At 40.8% G+C, this 19,464-nt stretch overlaps 1 protein-coding gene across 4 annotated transcripts in view; it reads left to right on the plus strand.

The window, feature by feature from the left end:
* The window catches only part of mtrr (5-methyltetrahydrofolate-homocysteine methyltransferase reductase), a 79,703-nt gene that overhangs the window by 23,523 nt on the left and 36,716 nt on the right, over positions 1–19,464 (plus strand). For all 4 annotated transcript variants that reach the window (XM_060825470.1, XM_060825468.1, XM_060825471.1 and 1 more), the window contains 5 exons: positions 5,574–5,727; positions 11,178–11,266; positions 12,522–12,702; positions 13,780–13,822; positions 15,879–16,074. In XM_060825470.1, the coding sequence (XP_060681453.1) occupies positions 5,574–5,727; positions 11,178–11,266; positions 12,522–12,702; positions 13,780–13,822; positions 15,879–16,074 (663 nt within the window). The remainder of the gene's footprint in view (positions 1–5,573; positions 5,728–11,177; positions 11,267–12,521; positions 12,703–13,779; positions 13,823–15,878; positions 16,075–19,464) is intronic.

Consider the following 19,464-nt stretch of genomic DNA (forward strand, 5'->3'; position numbering starts at 1 on the left):
TTTTGGGTTTGCTGTGTTTTCTTAGGAGTGGAAAAAAAAGAGGAAAAATAGAGTTATGAATTATAGACATTATTTCCTGAATGGCTTAGTGTCATCATTTTTGTTGGATAGGGTGGAGGGTTACTTCTCTTCCTGGTTTTTAAATTTTTTAAAATCCTATTAGTAAGTGCTGGGTTGGATTATTAAGAGCGTCATTGCGTCTTCTTGGGGTGTTAGCTTTCACTACTGTCAGCTGTGGTGAGAGGTTATGGTTTGAACTTCCTGGTGAACACTTTGCTCCAGACACCGGGATTACAGATTCAGATATGGAGGTTACGTGACAAATGCACAGTTTTGCTATTGCTACCTAAACCACCTTTTATCCCCTGCTACCTTCAGAAAACTATGGATTCTTTAACCTTCAGTACTTTCCGGGCGTCCTACCTTTCAATGTGTCTTGTTAGCCCAACTGTATTATTTCACAGTTTTCTGGGTTCAGTGGTCATTTGCGCAGTGTCAAATGGAAATCTGTTGATATCCTCCAGCAGCTTATCGCTATCCTCTTCGTTATTTATCACACTATCAATTTGCATATCATCTGCAAAGTTCTTGATCATACCCCTGATTAAAATCCAAATCGTTACACCACAAACAACAAAGGCCCCAACATTGAATCTTGAAGATCCCTTCTGGAAACAAATTTCCAGTCCCTGGAAATCTGCTTCTGCTTTCTGCCTTTCAGGCATGTTTGGGTTCAGTGTGATACTTAGCTTTGGATGTCATAAGCTGTCTCTTTCTTTACCAGTCTGCTATGAGGGACCATATCAAAAGAGTCTCCAAAGTTCATGTCTACCACGTGGAATATGATCCTCACTCTCTAACAAATTTGTCAAATGGGATATTCCCTCACTAGATCAATGCTGACTGTCTCGGAGTAATCCCTGTCTTTTCAAGTGCAGATATATTCTAATAATATCCCCACCACTGAGGTTAGACTGACCGGCCTGTAAGAGCTTTAAATATCTGAGTTTCTTTATAAGTATATGAGCTTCTTTCTCTTTCTTAATTCTAACCGTAAGATCCCTTGATGTCAGGAGTTCTGTGGTCTTTTTTCTTTTTATGAGAACATAGTTGCTTTGTACTCCTGCTTCTTCTGTGAATATCTCCCATTGCTCTGACATAACTTTATCTGAGCCCAGTCCACTTTGGGTCACACCATATCTTATCACAGTATAATTTCCCAGTTTATTCTCTTTTCTTTTATTCTCAACTCTTTCTTTGTCCTTTTTCCATAACTATCATAACTGAGTTGTGGTCACTTTCTCCAAAATGCTCCTACTTTCTATCTACTGGCTATACGGTTCTCCTGGATGCAGTTTAAGAACTTTGCTCCCTCTCTACCTTGCACACTAAGACTATCCCAGTTTTAATATTTGGGTAGTAAAAATCCCCTACTTTTACTGCCTCATTATTTTTGCATTTCTCTGAAAATTGATTGACCTTTTTCATTGACACTTATCAGGGTGTTTCCACTTTTGGTCCTTCTATCCATATGGCTTCACTTGTTGATCTTTTCTGATTATATAATCCCTCTTCTCTGCAGTAAATGATTCCTTGTTCAATATCATCCCCATCCCCATCCCCCCCCGGCAAAAAAAAATCACTTTATCTCATCTGAATACCCTATAACCAGGAATGCTGGGCTGTGTCTCACTTCACTGGGGTGATGTGCTGGAAATCTGACCTTGCTGTTCCCAGAGTTCTCACAAGTGAAATATTTTATAAGAACACGCTAGATTTCGTAATTTACTGTCTTTTAGACTGAGGTTGACAGAAAGCATAGGCCAGATTCCTGTACTTGACAAGAATGACTATGAAAAAAGTAAATTCTAGCTATAGCTAAATAGTTATGAACTGTAAAGATATGACTCTTTAAAGTTCTAATTCCTTTATAAAATTCCCCAACTAGACAGATTTAAAAAAAAACATTGGTATTGTGGTGATGGGTGAATGGGAAGGTGGCTATTGGTCCCTGTCCACAAGGTTTGCTGAAATTGTCCTTTTTGGCTTGTTCGGACCTGCGACTCCTTGATTTCTCTTCACTTACTTTCACTTGCTTATTGGGGGCACGTGGTATCTGGCTCACACTTCGAAGATCTCTGACTTTTGGTAAAAAGCCAGATCTTGCAGCAACTGATGAGAAGAACTAAACTGGCTTTCTTCAGATTTGAAGTGCTTTGTTTTTACTGCAGGGTTGTTATTTTTTTCGGTGTGGTGGCATCTAATCAGACATTCTTGCACACCAGCTGGGTAGCTGTCACCAGGCCAGCCTCTGTCATTGGCCGGTCGAAAGTCTTCAGTCTGTGCAATGGTGACAGGTTGTCTATGACAATGAGCTGGGTGTTGCCAGCTGAATCCCCTTGTGTTCACAGACCTGACTCTGGCTTGTCTGTAATAACCTCCTCCACTGCAGTGTAAAGAACACTTAGAGTTATACCGGGAGAAAGTGAGGACTGCAGATGCTGGAGATCAGACTCAAGAGTGTAGTGCTGGAAAAGCACAGCAGGTCAGGCAGCATCCGAGGAGCAGGAGAATCGATGTTTTGGGCATAGGGCGTTCATCAGGAATCAAATTGCTGATTCTTGTTTCAGGCATAAGCCCTTCATTGTTGGTTCTTTTGCTCCTCGGATGATGCCTGACCTGTTGCGTTTTTCCAGCACCACACTGTGTCAATTGGAAGACATACAGCATGGAAGCAGATCCTTCGTTCCAACTCGTCCATGCTGACCAGGTTTCCCAAACTAAACTAGTCCCATTTGTCTCCATTTGGCCAACCTCCTCTAAATGTTTCCCTCTTGTGTACCCATCCGGATGCCTTTTAAATGTTGTAATTGTACCAGCCTCCACCACCACCTCTGGCAGCTCATTCCATACACTCTCCACCCTCTGTGTGAAAAAGTTGCCCCTTAGGTCCGCTTTTTAAATCTTTCCCCTCTCACCTTAAACCTATGCTGTCTAGTTTCTCTGGGAAAAAGACTTTGGCCATTTAACCTATCCATGCCCCTCATGATTTTATAAGCCTGTACAGCCTCCAATGCTCCAGGGAAAACACTCCCAGGCTGTTCAGCCTCTCCCTATAGCTGAAACCCACCAAACCTGGCAACATCCTTGTAAGTCTTTTCTGCACCCTTTCAAATTTAACAACAGCCTTCCTATAGCAGGGACTAGAATTGAAGGCAGTATTCCAAAAGTGGCCTAACCAATGTCCTGTATAGCTGCTACATGACATTCCAACTCCTGTACAGGTCTTTCTCCTATAGCACATGTTTCGTTAATGCGAATTTGCTATGATGTGATTGTCCCCAATCTGTCAACGTTTCGAAAGTGAACTTTTAAAATGTGTTTTGGTTATAATGGGATTCTGGCCCCTTTTAGTTTAAATGGTGCTGCTATTACACAATTTTGTTGTAACACGGAATTGCATGAAAATGGAATGACTGCGTTATAGCAGATCTGACTGTACTTAACGCACTGACCAATAATGTGTTCCAAGTGCTGCCTTCACTAACCTGTCTACCTGCAACTCCACCTTCAAGGGAACTATGAACCTGTACCCCAAGGTCTCCTTAGGTTCCAGGCATTAAAATAGATGCCATTGTAGCTTTACTAAACTCAGACTTGGCCTGTGTTCCCTCTACCTTCCAAACTCTCATCAGTAATTTCTAATTTCATCTCAGATTCTCCCCGTTCTGAACTACTTGTCAGGATGCCATTTCTCTGTTGGTTTAGTTGCTCAGGTTTCCTGCCTGAGCTTTTGGCATATTTGATGATGCATTAGTGCACCGTCTGCCAGATTCTGGTTCTGATGTCAGTTTGCTCGTGCAGTATGGTTTGGTATTTATAATCGTGTTGCTTCAACTATTGAAGACCAGGAAACCAATTATGAAGTAAGTTAACATCACTATTAAAGCTTATGGCAAGGACAGAGGATGTAGCCTGATCAAACATCAATTCGGAAGTTCTTACCTTAACTATCAAATTTTCTCATGACAAGAAATGAGCCAGAATAGATATAATACGAATGAGCCATGCTTCCTGACTTCTTTCAGTTTATACCACTGCCACCCCTCCCCTGCTTTCTCCCGTCCTGCATGCTGGTCATTGGATGTAATTTTCTTTAAGAAAAGCAGCCAAAATACATTTTTTTTGTTGTTTGCAGATTTTTAAAATTTAAGTGTGTTGTCTGGTGTTCTTCCACGGTATCCTGACGAGTTAAATTCTGCAAATGTCAATCCTATGTTTTCTTCAGTATAGCTAATTTCATATCCTTTGTATTTGGTTATCTCCATACAAAGCTGCATTTTAAAACTGCCCATTGTGATACACATGGTGGCCAAGATATTTCACAGCCTTCTTGAATTCATGTAGTTTTTCACCCTGGTTTGTCAATGCGCTCAAATAGATGAAAGCATAGAACCACAAGGAAAAAATACTGTAATTATTTCATTTTTAGTCCTTTATACGTTTTCCAGCATTGAAATTTTGATGCTTGCCATAAAAGATTCATAGGATGTTGATAGTCGGTGTAATTTGGTGTAATCTAAGTAGACCTGGTAAATGAATGCAATAGCTAGTTGATGTGTTATTATAAAATACAAAAGGCAAAGGGAGCAGTACTGGTTGTTGGGAAGTGAAGGAGGCCCAGAGAAGATGATTTTTAATCAACCTGTTTGACATGTTACGATGCACCACGAATGGAGGTGGAACTCGAACCTAGGTCCCTTGGCTCAAAGGTCCTTTGTGAAGGATGTATCACAAACCTTCTTCTGATAGGAGGGAGACCAGAATTGCATACAATATTCCAAAAATTGCCTAACCAATGTCCTGTACAGCTGCAACATGACCTCCCAACTCCTGTACTCAATGATGTTAGGTGTTTGGAACTCCTCTCTCTTCCATAAATGGCAGTTAATGCTGGATCAGTTAATATTTTCAAATCTGAAATGGATACATTTTTATGAAGCAAAGATATTAAGGGATATGGCCCAAATGCAGTTATATGGAATTAGGTCACAGGTTAGCCACGATTTCATTGAATGGTGGAATAGGTTTGAGGGGCTGAATAGCCTACTCCTGTTCCTATGTTCCTAAGCTGTGCTGAAAACTAAAGCCAAGAAATCCAGACACTGGCTGGGGCTGGGAATGGAGTGGGAAGGAAGTGGCGAAGGTTCATTAGCTGAAATTGTTGAACTCCATGTTGAGTTCAGAAGACCATAAAGAGCCTAAACTGAAAATGAGGTGTTCTTCCTCTAGTTGGTATTGTGGTTCACTGGAACAAAGCAGAAGAGCTTCTCTTTGGTCTGTATAGTAGCTTTCCTACACCACACTAGACAATTAAGCTGTACAGATTTAAAGGAAGATGGTGTTAGCAAATTTGCCTTATGGTGATAGACAGTCCAGCCAAGCCATACAGTGTGTTGAGGATTTATTACACAGCAAATCCTGCACCACCACCATAATTTGGGGAAATAGTCTTGTGTGATCTGTGGATCACTACAAATAATGCATAACATAATTATTTTCTTATTTTGCAGAAAACCTCAATGACGTATGAACCTGGAGATGCTTTCAGCATTATATGTCCTAATAATAAGAGTGAGGTGGAAGAACTAATTCAGAGGATTGGACTTGCAAACAAGAAAGACCATGTGGTTGAAATAAGCATTATACCAAACAATAAGAAAAAAGGTAACCGAAAATGAGAGTCTTTCATTTCTATTGTCCTATTGTGCAGTTTCACTTTGTGCACGGTGGCACGGTGGCTCAATGGTTTGCACTTTTGCCTCACAGTGCCAGGGACCTGGGTTCAATTTCAGCCTCGGGGGACTGTCTGTGTGGAGTTTGCACATTCTCTGTGTCTGTGTGGGTTTCCTCCGGGTGCTCCGGTTTCCCCCCTCAATCTAAAAGATGTGCAGGTCAGGTGAATTGGCCAGGCTAAATTGCCTGTAGTGTTAGGTGCATTAGTCAAAGGGAAATGGGTCTGGGTGGGTTACACTTCGGTGGGTCGGTTTGGACTTATTGGGCCGAAGGGCCTGTTTCCACACTGTAGGGAATCTAATCTAATTAAATCAAAATCATAATTGTCTTTTTAAATTAGCTCAGCCAAAGGGTAATGTTATAATGTCTTTGATATAAAAACCGGAAGATTCTCTTCCTGAATAATTTGGCAGTCAGTGGGCCATACAAGTGCAGATTCTGTCCAAATTGGTGACTGGCACATTTCACTTTGATTTGTTAATGTTGGAAAATTGTAGCAGGCAGCATGTTTTCAATTGAAGCAAAATTGTAAGTGAATTTGATAAAGATTACTATGATATTGAAATGTCTTCAAAACATGGTGCTGATAGATACTGTCAAGTATCTGGGTAATGGAATGTATGGCTGTGAAAACAGGTGCAAATCCTAAAATTTGATTTTAAGTAGCCATTGATATTATGCTTTTTGTTCTGTAAATGGAAATGTTTCAATAAAATTTGTATTTTTGTATCTTTTTAAAATTTGGTTGCCGCATTACAACTTGAAAATACAACTAACCTCATATAAAAATTAACATATGTAGTGTACATATCTGGATTAGATTACAAAAATGAGAAGGATGCATTATAGAAATAACAACAAAGCAGGTTGTAGACAAAGGGGTCTAGAACAATGACCAAAGAATAACTCAAACGGCGTGATTTGGGAAAGTTTCTAAACATGAAGACAGAGTAATGATAGAGTTGAGATGGTTTAAAATCTCTGAGAGGAAGCAGGAGATAGCTGTGCACACAAGGTAGTGTTTATGAAAAGCTCCTTTAGCAGGCTGAGTTCAGTCATGCAATTATTAGTGTGGCCATACAGCTCATCATGCCTGTACTGGCTGTGTAAACTAGTGCCAATCTCCTGCATGTTTTCCCCATATCCCTGCACATCATTACAATTCAAAACAAAATCAATCAATGTTCTCTTGAATCTCAATTGAATCTACTTCCACCATATTTCCAGGGAATGCATTCCATACCCAACAACTGACTGAGTGTGTGAAAAAGTTCTCTCACATCACCCTTGCTTTGTTTGCACAATGCTTTAAAAGTTTTGCCCTTCCATTGTTGTTTCTTTTACAAGTAAAAACAGATTCACTCTATCTACTCTGTTCAGCCTGGTCATGATTTGGGAAACCTCAGTACGATCTCTTTACATTTCTCTACCTCCAACGAGAACAGTCCCAGTATCTTCAATCTATCTCCATACCTGAGGTTTCTCGTTCCTTGAGCCATTCTAGTAGCTTGCTTTGCACTTTCTATCATGCATTTGCACCTTTGCCTATAATGTGGCACCCAGAACTGTACACAATAACCCATCTGAGATTGAATGTGTTTTTTTTACAAGTACAATATCACCTCCTTATTCTTTGTACTATATATGTCCCTATGAATAAAGCCAATAACACTATATGATGTATTTCCTTCTGTCTTCACCTGTCCTGCTATCTTCAATGACCTGTGCACATATACACCAGGTCCTTCTGCTCCTGCGCTCCCTTTTGAAATGTTCCCCCTCAATCTATATTGTCTTTCAGTGTTCTACCAACCAAAAGTCTATTTTGGAATATTGTGTGCAATTCTGGTATCCCTCCTATCAGAATGATGTTATCAGAATGGATGGGTATATGAATAGCAAGGGTTTAGAGGGATATGGGCTAAGTACTGGCAAATGGGACTAGATTAGGTTAGGATATCTGGTCGGCATGGACGAGTTGGACCACAGCGTCTGTTCCTGTGCTGTATATCTCTATGACTCTAAATGCATCTCTGCATTGAACTTCATCTGCCACCTATCTTCCCTGGCCACCAACTTGTCAATGTCCTTTTCCGGAGTTCCATGCTATCCTCCTCAGTTTAAAATTCTCCCAAGTTTAGTATCGTCTGCAAGCTTGGAAAGTATCCCCTGCATACTGAGATCTAGGTCATTCATAATTGCTTTGCTTAAAAAAAAATCAATGTCCCAATAACAGCCTACACTACAATCATCCCTCCAGCCTGAAACGTATTCATTGACCATTACTCTTTGTTTTCCACCACTCAGCCAATTTTGTATCCACATTGTTGTCGTCCCTTTCATACTATGAGCTAAACTTTTCTCATCTATTGCGAGGCACTGGATCAAATGCTTTCTGGACATTCTTGCACACCACATCAACCGCATTACTCTCATTGAACCTTTCCATTATGTCTTCAAAAAACTCCTAAGTTCGTTAAACCAGATTTCCCTTTTAGAAATCCATGCTGACTCTTAATCAGCCCACTTTTCTCCAAATGAGTATTAATCCCGTCATGAAAAATTGTTTCCCTTTTAGTGATGTTAAACTAACTGATCTATAATTGCTTTTAGTCCTTCAACTTCATTTGAGCAGGTCTGTAATGTTGGCAATTCTGTAATCTTCTGGCATCTCACCAGAGCAGAGAACACTGCTCTGAAAGATTGTTGCCAGTGCCTCTACAATTTCAATCCCCACTTACTTCAAGATCCTTGGGTGCAATTGATCTGATCCCAATGCTTTGTCAGCTTTAAGTACCAACAATCTTATCCAAGATTGTTTTTGTTTTCATTAATTTTGATACCTTTGTATTGACAGGATTTTTTTTTCTTCTGTGTTGGCAATGTTGTATACAAACTCCAATGCAAATTATAGAGTCAAATTCCTTGAGGATTGGCAATAAATGCTGGCCTTGCCAGCAGTGTTACATGAATGCACACAGACAATGCATGGTAATTGTTTAAGGCTGTGGTTGGAGCCCTAATGAAGCAAATTGTTGGGATGGGGAGCCGGATGCTGCCTTTGTCTTGGATGCCGTCGAACTGTACGTGTGCTGACTTGTGCCATGTAGATGTTGGGCAGGCTTTGAATTGTGAGGAGCAGTGCTCCAAACATGCTCAGAATGTACCCCTAACGTCCTGAAAATTCATTTGTTGGGGTGGCTGATCAGAAGAAAGTGACAGTAATGGCTAGCATGATAGGAATTGGAGAGAATTAGCTCCTGATTAAAGGAGCAACCAGTAACAAGGAAAGTAGATGTTGGCAGTGAGGGAGACTGTCAGGGGTGTATCTATTGTGGACTGAGGCTGAGGAGTGTGAATTTGTGTCGTATCAAGGCTGTGATGGCCTATGGCTAGGTACAGGGTGGGTGTGTCTCAGTGGAAAGGTACAAGGGTGATGTGGCTGCCTGACAGGGATAAAGAGGTTGTACATTTGGAGGGGTTTTAGGTGGGGAGAGAATGGGGCTGCTCTTGCCCTGGGGAGGCCGGAAGAGAATAGTCTTAAATCGGTACACAAAGGAAATACTTCAATAACTGGGATCCAAAACACAACTTTTAAATCGCTTGGGCAGTGAATGGTAGAATCTCCAGTTTGAATCTCCATGATTTCAGAAGCTACTACACAAAGTTTCTGGTTCTTAGAGTAATGAAAGCTGTATCAATTGTTAAATTTAAATCAGGGATCAACAGTCAAGATACATTTAACCAGGTGGTTACAATCCTATTTATTGTATCAGCTTTGTGCATCTGTGATTTAAATTACATTAGCTGTGATCTCATCAGCCTGTGGAAGGTGTGTTTAGGTTTGCACATAGAAGCGTGTGTCATTTATTTTGGGGGGCACAGGGAAGAACTTAAATCACTTCTTTACCTAATGTATCACTTGAATATCCTACATTCCATAATTTTTGTCATTTTCCTTTCTACTGGGGATTCTGAGTGTTTTTCCACATTTGTTTTGCACCTGTTCACATTCCCCATACGTCAGTACAAAAAGGGATGTTGTTACTATACGAATACATTGCTGGTGGGTGAATAATCATGTTTGTGTGGTTGAGTTGAGTTACATAGTACAGAATTCCTACCCACTGTCCTGCTCTTGTAAGCTCAGTATTTACATGGCTCGGTCAGTTCATTTTCTGATTAGTGGTAATGCTGCAGAATGTTAATGGTGATTGGGCTATAGTGATGCTATTGAACATAAAGGGTGATGGCTAAACTGACTTGGAGGTAGTTATTGTCATTGCCTGACACTTATGTTGAATAAATGTTACTTATCAACCCAAGCTTTTTAGTACAAGTTGGATACAAATAAAATTAAATCGGATTTTCATTTAAATATATCATTTGTCCTCCATATTGTCAAACCAACACATTCAACTTGCAACATATTCAGTTTTCGATTTAAATAGTGTTTCTATAGATATAATTATGTATCCTTTCCTGTGTGAACTAAGGCATCATCAAGTAAATTGTCAGCCAGTTTATTATAGAAAATCGAAGGTTAATAATGATTTACTTTGTAAAGGAATAAACCATGAGGCCTCAGCCTGCAGTATAATGTTAATTTGAATAAAATTTCAACCAAGCTGTTGGCATCTCTGGCACGGCACCCATGATGGAAGGAAATAATATTTAATTTGCATGAAAATTGAACAGATGTTTTTCAGTAAATATTCTGGGGTAGGAAGAGTAATTGAGTACATGACAGTGGTGCTGAATTCTTGGCAGGAGCAAATACTCCATACCCATGGTTCCATGTGTCCCTACCATTGGGATTTACCCTTCCTCACTTCTGGATGTGGCAAGGTTGAGAAGAAGGCTGGAAACATTGAAGTTGTTTCTCACTCTCTACAGATGCTGCCAGACCTGCTGAGTTTTTCAACTTTTCTTTTTGCTTTTATTTCAGGTCACCAGCATCCAGAGTGTGTTTTATTTTTGCTTTTTGTTTCCTCCTCATGTTTTAGGCTGTAGCCTATTGCTTCAATTTTAGCCGTTTACTTCCCGGACATGATATGACATTGTTATGGCGACAAGTTGATCCAGGCCAATGAATCTGTTACGTACATTTTCTTAAATGTGTATAATTTTACGCAAGTTGATTTTTGAGTATCAGCTGATTTGGTCTAATAAACATAAAAGGCTTTTTGAGGTAACTTCAGAACATTTCTCAAATGCAACTGATATAAAAATGAGGACATGAGTTTGGTGCTTTAATTACAGCAAGGTTATATTTTGTCACCTTGGTGGAAGTTGATGTGCAAATGGTGTGAAAACTGCTCTGAAATTTTTATATGTGAATTCTTTTTGCAAGGCTTACAAAAATAACATTTTGTTTTAAGGTGCTCACCTGCCTGAATACATACCGAAAAAAAGCACACTGCAATTCATTCTGACTTGGTGCCTCGAGATACGATCAGTTCCCAAAAAGGTATGTACACAGGTGTTATAGTTCTGAGGTCATTCTGTTTGAAGTCATACAGTTAAACAGCTATAGCGACATGCAATGATAAATCAATAATATTACTTTTTAACAGCATCTGTAATTGTATCATTGGACTGTAACTCACCAACTATCCCATCTTGCCTGTGGGAACAAGGATGAGATTTCAATGTGTGATTTCAATAACATATATACAAATTAGGAAAACCCACATAACCTAGTTGAAATTTTCATATTTGTAAAACACTCAAGTGTGTGAGAAATCCATTTGCAGCTCCTTGGGGTGAGGGGGCGGGCACCATTAACCATAGGGTGATCAACCGTATCATTTTCTCGATTCAGATGCTCCTTTCATCGTGGTCTGTCTTGTATACATTTTTTTGGAGGAAGTGTGTCATTGTGGTACATATCGTGGTACCATGGCAAGTGTTGACATTTTGAATTTGATAAAAGTCTGGAAAAAATGTCTAGCCTAATGGTGACTATATAAGCACTGTCAATTGTAGTTTTAAAAACCCCGTTTCATTCACTAATAATTTTCTGGAGGGAAGAAAATCTGCCAACCATGTCTGATCTGGCATGCATTTGACTTCAGACTCACAGCAATGTGTTGACTCATAATTCCCATCTGGGCAAATAAGGATGGGCAATAAATGGTGGCTAGCCAACCACATCCATATCCCTCGAACAAATCTTTTAAAAAGTGCTAAATGAGAGAAATTAAGGAAATGGGTAGGGAGCTGTCAATTAGTGGCCTAGATTTCACTGTCAATCATGCGCATCATTATTAACATCAATAAAGAAGCCGTATACTAAGACCCAGAGACATCTGTTGATTTTATTTTCTGACGTAAGTTTGAATCTGGTGTTCAGTCAGTAGGATCTCCAGTGACTGAATTCCATTGAAGAATTTTCAGACAGCAAACCAGTAAGTTGAAATATCCAAATTTAATTTTTGTATAAATTTGATAGAACAACTTTTTCAGCTTTAAACTGAAAAACATTTGCTTCTATTTAAGCAAAGTTTATCATATAAAAGAATGTTTGGCCAGACAAGAAAAGAGAATATGGGGAGCTAAAACTCACTCAAGTTTATTTTGAGGAGAGGCATAGAGAAGGAAAAGGAATAGGATAGATGGGTCCTAGCAAGTCAGAGTGTTCATGAAACGGCAGTTATTATTTTTAAGAACAGTTTTTTTTAATGCATGATTTTGATTTATTTCAAACTGTGTGTATATTTTAGGCATGTTTGCGAGCTTTAGCTGAACACACCTCTGATTCTTTTGAGAAACGGAGACTCCAAGAGCTGAGTAGCAGACAGGGTGCTGCGGACTACACCCGGTATATGAGAGACCATAATATTTGCCTACTTGATATCCTTCGTGCCCTTCCATCATGTCATCCACCGCTTAGCCTACTATTAGGTTAGTCACCTCACTTTTCTTTACCCCCCCGCTGTCGAGATTCCAGATAAAATGAAGTATAAAAGCTTAGCATGAACTACTCCGTGTGTCTTTATTTTTCAGTTTGGTAGTTAGCTTGTGGGGCTCTTTCCATTAAGTGAATATTTGAATGTATAAATGTTTTTTCTGTTTCCACCTTTTGGCATCTGTTTAGGTTGTTGAGTCTTCTCTGACATTTTGTTTAATCCCAGAGGCATTACACATGTTGAAAGAGGCCAGTTAGCCACATTATGTCAGCACTGGCTCCCTGATTAAGCACCTAGCAATTCTCTGTATAATTTTCTTGCATATTTGTTCTTGTATATCCTTCCTGCTGATTACATTCTGATACTATGGGATATTATTGAGTTTAGTGTCTGAATTTTGAATATTTCTGTGAATTCTTGAGTTTAGCATGCTCTTGGAAGAGTTTTACAGCTGCAGCAGTTAGCAGTACATCTGCACATACAAACTAATCATTCGTCTTTTTTTCAAGGTTAAACTGCCAGTGCTGCTGTGTTTGTACTCTGCAGCTAAGTAATCTCATGGGCTGTGTTCCATTACCGTTATCTTTTCCATTATTGATTACTTTTCTGTGTTTGTGCTGGTACTTGTGATCTGAGTTGATGATTACTGATACAAAGGAGGTGTCGAGTTTGTTATCACAATCTTGGGTCCTCCAAATGGAAACCAACTTATCTTAAATCTGTGTCTCCATTACAGCTTTTAAATTTGATTTCTGTTGTGAGTTTGCTACTGCTGCTTTCTGTCTAAGCTTTGCATGATGTAATGTGATGCCCTGTTGGAGTTGAAAACACTTTGTGCAAATGGTTGCCATAGATTTTGGCTGTATTGTTGGACATAGGCATTCTGTTAGCACTAGTGAATTTTCTAACTTTTTCAAAGTCGATGTGGGACATTCTGTACTGCTTTGATCCCTTTGTAGGTAAATCAATATTAAATTAACTATAAGTACCAAATAAAAGAGATTAAACATTAATATATTACTTTCTTTCCCAATCCTAGCTTTTGTTTTCTAAAATCTCTTCTCTGTTTCAGAACATTTACCAAAACTGCAAGTTAGATCCTATTCAGCAGCCAGGTAATGTTTTATATTGTGTTGGCAGTGATGAATGATGTTGTTCTTAGGCGTGATCATCCTCAATAGTCATGAGCTTTAATATCCAAACAAAAAAGGAACAAGTTAAACTGAATTGAACAATTAACTGTTTGGAAGATCTTTGTCTTCTACGGTTAAGCTCCCACCTTCTTACCACTGATCCCATCCCTATCCTGTTTTGTGTTAGCTTTACTGTTCGTTATCACTGCATCCTATTTGACCCAGAATTGAACTTCCAATCCCATAGTTTGTCATGAAGAGCCCTTCCTTTAATCTTCGTAACTTGCTGATGTCTGCACTGTCTTAGCCTATCTGCTGCCAAGTCACCCATTTATAACTGTGGAATAATTGCAACTCAAGGTAACAGTGCATCTGACCTCTGCATCTTGTCAGCTGTACCAGAATTCAGTGATCTAATATCTTGTTCCTCCATGCTTTACCACATCTATTATGGCTCCTAGTCCCTCTGTTACTTTTTAAATTAGATCATACAATGTGTTCAGATTTGTTTGTCTCCTTGTCCTTTCCTATCTCTTTTATCAATTCCGCACCCTCCAATAACTCCTTCTACCTTGTTGTGCATTTCAAAATCCCTTCGCGTCACTAATGTCAACTGTACCATGAGTAGTCAAAAATTTAAACCTCTTCTATTCACTTTCCAAAGCTCTCTGCTGCTCCACTTCTATCCGCTAGTTTGAAATTACATAAACTGAGCTGGAATTCCTAGCTCATAAAAGGAGTGTAGGAAGAGTGGAGCGGGGTGCTATGGAGGAAATGGTCATTGAGGAAGGCTGACACTGGTGTGCAGAGAAATGTGTCGAGGAGTGGCATCCTGCTGGAGGTGGCAGAAATGATAGCTAATGATCCTCTGGATGTGGATGCTAATGGGGTGGTAGGTGAGGACAGTTGGAGGAGGGATGTGAGGAGTGAGGGCTGATGTGCGGGAGAACAGCTGGACTCAACTGAGGTTCCTGTCAACCACTGTGCTAGGAAATCCTCGATTGAGGAAGGAGGTAGACATTTCGAAGGCTCGCTTATCAAAGTTAGCGTCATCAGAACAAACATGCTGGAGACCGGAACTGGGAAAATGGAATCGAATCCTTATAGGAAGCAGGGTGTGAGGTAACTAGGGGGGGTCGGTTGGGTTGTAGTGGATACCAGTGGCCAGCCTGTCCCCGGAAATGGAAACAGATTTCAAGGAAGGGGAGGAGTTGTAAATGGAGCAGGTGAAGGTGAAAGCAGGATGGAAATTGGAAGCAAAATAGATAAGCTTTCTCAATTGTGTGTGTGTGTGTGTGTGTGTGTGTGTGAGTGAGAGAAGGAGTACCAATGTCATCAATATACTGGAGAAAGGGTTGTGGGTGGGGGGCTGGAGTAGGGCTGGAACAAGGAGTGTACCTCACACAGCAACCGGCATAACTGGGACCCATGTGGGTACCCGTGGCCACCCCTTGACCTAAAGAAAGTGAGAAGAGTTAAAAGAAACTGTTCAGATTAAATGGTGGCTCAGTAATTAGCGTCGCTACCTCACTGTACCAGCGACCCAGGTTCGATTCCAGCCTCCAGCAGCTGTGTGAACTCCAAACAGACATCCTCCCCATGTCTGCATGGGTTTCCTCTGAGTGCGCCAGTTTCCTCCCAGAGTCCAAGGATATGCAGGTTATGTGGATTGACCATGCAAATTTCCCATAGGATGTGCAGGCCAAGTGGATTACCCATGGGAATTGCAGGGTTGCAGGGATAGGATGGGGTTCTGAGTGAATACTTCTCGGAGGGTGGATATGGACTTGATGGAGCGAATGGTCTGCTTCCACACTGTAGGGACTCTGTGATTCTCGGACAAGCTTGGTCAGATGGAAGAAGGTGGTGGTGTGTGGGGATGGTTCAGCTCATTTTTCCAGGAAAAAGCAGGGAGCCCTGCAACTATCCTGATGGAGATGGACCTGTAAAAGGATTGTATATCTACAATGAAGAGATTTTCCAGTAATTTACATTCTTGTATCGGATACTCAGTGCTATATTTAAAATTCCTTTACAGTTCACCCAAGTATCATCCTGGTAAACTTCACTTTGTTTTCAATATTGTGGAGTTCCCCTCCTGCCCGGAGAAGCCTGTAGATCGAAGAGGAGTATGTACAGGTTGGCTGGCAGAGCAAGTTACACCAATGCTTCAAAACTGTGAGAACGAAACTATAATTGGTGACTGTTTGTCGAATGGCTTTGAATTGCCACAGGTATGTACCATTTGATAATACCTGAAAGTGAAGCCTTGCCTCCAGTGCACTATATTCCGACTCAGTTTGCAGTTATATTCTTGTCAAATGTTTTTCTTTAGACTCTTGAAATAAGTTTGCAACCTTTGTCGCAAAATGCAAACTTAGTTTGTTTAAAGCTCCAGTGAAGAGCTCCACTTCCTGCTATGCTAGGAGTACAACGCTTATACAGAGCAGCAACATGACAGGATGCATGTGCTCTGTGCTCTTATTTATTTTTTAAACTGCTGACGGACCCAGTCATTATGGATATGGGCATGACCAGTTGTCCATGGAACCAGGTCAGTGATGTGAAAGCATCTGAAACAGAGGGTTGCTACCTTTTAGGCTGACCAGTTCAGGTGTTTGGAAAGAGTTGACAATGTCCAGGCAGAGGTAGAGGTGCTGTCGGCAGTCTTCAAACAGCAAGAGCTTGAGAGAAACAGAAGGCAGTGGTAAGTCGCTGATTTTTTTGTTGGAGAGGCAGGAGCAGCCAATAAACCTACAATTAAAGTGATGCTTTCAGCGCTGGTTAACTTGGGCTTCAAGTCACTCGAGTCCTAAAGCACGGAGACAGGTCCTTTGGCCCAAACTGGTCCATGCTGATCAAAATGTCCATCCATGCTAACTCCATTCCCCTGCACTTAGCCCATATCCTTCTGAACCTTTCCTATCTGTGTATTTTGTCCAAATGCCTTTTAAATGTTGATAATGTACACACCTCAGCCACTTGCACTGGCAGCTCATTCCATATGCGTACCACCCTCTGTGAAAAAGCATTGCCCCATAGGTTCCCTTTTATTCTTTCCCCTCTAACCTTAAACCGATGCCGTCCAGCCCTCTATTTCCCCAACCCTTGGAAAAAGAGTGAGTGCATTCACCCTATTCATGCCTGTCATGATCTTATACACTTCTGTAAGATACCCCTCTGTCTCCTATACTCTGAAGAAAACAGTCTGAGCTTGTCCAAACTCTCCTCATAACTCAGTCCCTTGGGTCCTGGCAACATCATTATAAATTTCTTCTGCACTCTTTCCAGTTTAACAACATCCTTCCTATAGCAAGGTAACCACAACTGAACACAATATTCCAAGTGTGGACTCGCCAACGTCCAGTACAACTGCAACAAAATTTCCCAACTTTTATACTCAATGCCCTGACTGATGAAGGCCAGTGTGTCAAGTTTTCTTCACTGCCCTGTCTATCTATGACTCCACTTTCAGAAAACTGTCCACCTGAACTTCAAGTCCCTCTGTTCCACTATATTCCTTAAGGCCACACTATTTACCATGAAGCTCCTAATTTCCAAAATGCAAGACCTCATGCTTATCTCTATTGAACTCCATTTGCCATTTCTTTGTCCACCTCCCCAGCTGATCAAGGTCCTGCTGTAATTTCTCGTAACCTTCCTCACTGTCCACGGTACCGCTTATTTTAGTGTCACTTGCAAACTTACAAATCATACCTTGTACGTTCTCATCCATATCGTTGATATAAATAACAAACAGTCATGGGCCCAGCACTGATCCCTGAGGCACTCCACTAGTCACAGGCCTCCAGTCTGACAAGCATTGTTACTATTACCTACTGCTTTTTACCATCAAGGCAACTGTGTATCCACTTTGCCAGCCCTCCCTGAATTCCACGCAATCTAACCTTCCAGAGTAGCCTGGAAGATTCCACGTGGAATCTTATCAAAGGCCTTACAGAAATCCATGGATTACATCTACCGTCCTGCTGTCGTCCACCTTCCTGGCCCTTTTCATCAAAGAATTCTAACAAATTTGTAAAGCATGGCTGTTCCTAATGAAACCCGGTCTTTCCAAATGCATGTATATCTTATCTCTCAGAACCTTAAGTAACTTACCTACCACAGATATTAGGCTTACTGGACTACAGCTCCCATGGTTTTTCTTTGCAGCCCTTGTTAAATAAGGGCACAACATTCACTACCCTCCAGTCTTTCAGGAGCTCACCTGTGGCTAATAATGATGCAAAAATATCAACCATGGCCCCCGCAATTTCGTTTCTAGCCTTGCAGTATTCTTGGACATATCTGGTCAGGACCAGGAGATCTATCCACCTTTTGTACATTCTAATACATCCACCATCTCCTTTACTGCAATATGGACTGTCCCTAAGATATGGCCACTAACTTGCCCAAGTTCACAGGTCTTCATCTCTTTCTTCACAGTAAGCACAGGAGGATTCATTGAGGACCCTGCCCATCTCCTGCAGTTCTATACATACATGTCCACTTTGTTCGTTGAGGTTCTATTCTGTCTCTCATTATTCCTTTTCCTTTAATATAGTTAACCTCTTTGGATTCATCCTAATCTTCTCAGCCAAGGCTATCTCTTGCTGCCTTTTTGCCCTTCTGATTTCCTTCTTCAGGGTTTATTGGAGTCCTGCATGTCATTTGGTAGCTGAGGGTGAAGAAAGTCCATGCCCAGTACTTGCTTGCTGTAGCTGATACAGAGAGACTGGATTCCTGAGAAATCTAGGGCAGTACCAACTAGTTGTCTACATAAGAGCCAGACTTGTGCTGGCAATTAGAAACAGAAGTGCTGTTTCTGAGAGCCCAGTGGGACATGGTCTCAGGAGAGATTTGAATCACTGAAAGGTGAGCAATTAATGAGCAGTTTGAGTTGAAGTGGCTTTTGAGGGAATTCAAAGAATTGGAACCCATTGTGAAGGAGGCAAAATTTTAATGAGACCAATGTGACCTACTGTGACACTAACAGCCTGTGGGTTGCTGAGAAATCCTGGTGACCTGTCTTTATTGTATCTGCTATTTGATGGGCTCTGTAGGATGTACAATCACAGTTTATTTGTTAACCCATATTTATCCTGTTAGTTCTGGATGCACAGGGAGTATGAAATTGCTTTCCTCTTAAACTGATGTAACAAAGATTTATTTATTCAGTACTGTGGAATCTTTTGGCATTATTCTCTCAGCAAATGCTGGAAATCTCAAATTTTTACTTCCTTCGATTTAAAAATTTGATACTAGTCTTTGACCAGATTGAGACAAAAGTGTAGTGGTCTCATCTGGTTCCTCATAACTTTCTGCACCCTCTCCCAGGCCTACCTCAGTTTGCTTTGGTATCAGCAGACCCCTGGTTTAGACTGGTCAGATGTACAGAAAATGGGGACCAAAAATATTTGACCGGATTCCAAAGCCCCAATCTTGGTACTGGACTAAATAGTGGTTTAGTGTCTGGAGCTACCAGCAGTGGGACCCTGGAAGATGGTGATCCATTAACTGGCTGCCTCCCTTTACAGTTAGGTCTAATGAGCTTAGAGCAGGCCGATAGGAGACCGATCAGCACTGGAAGAATGGGCACACTGAACTTTGGCAATTGGAATGTC

This window comes from Hemiscyllium ocellatum, chromosome 5, assembly GCF_020745735.1.
Source record: "Hemiscyllium ocellatum isolate sHemOce1 chromosome 5, sHemOce1.pat.X.cur, whole genome shotgun sequence".
Lineage (NCBI taxonomy): Eukaryota > Metazoa > Chordata > Chondrichthyes > Orectolobiformes > Hemiscylliidae > Hemiscyllium > Hemiscyllium ocellatum.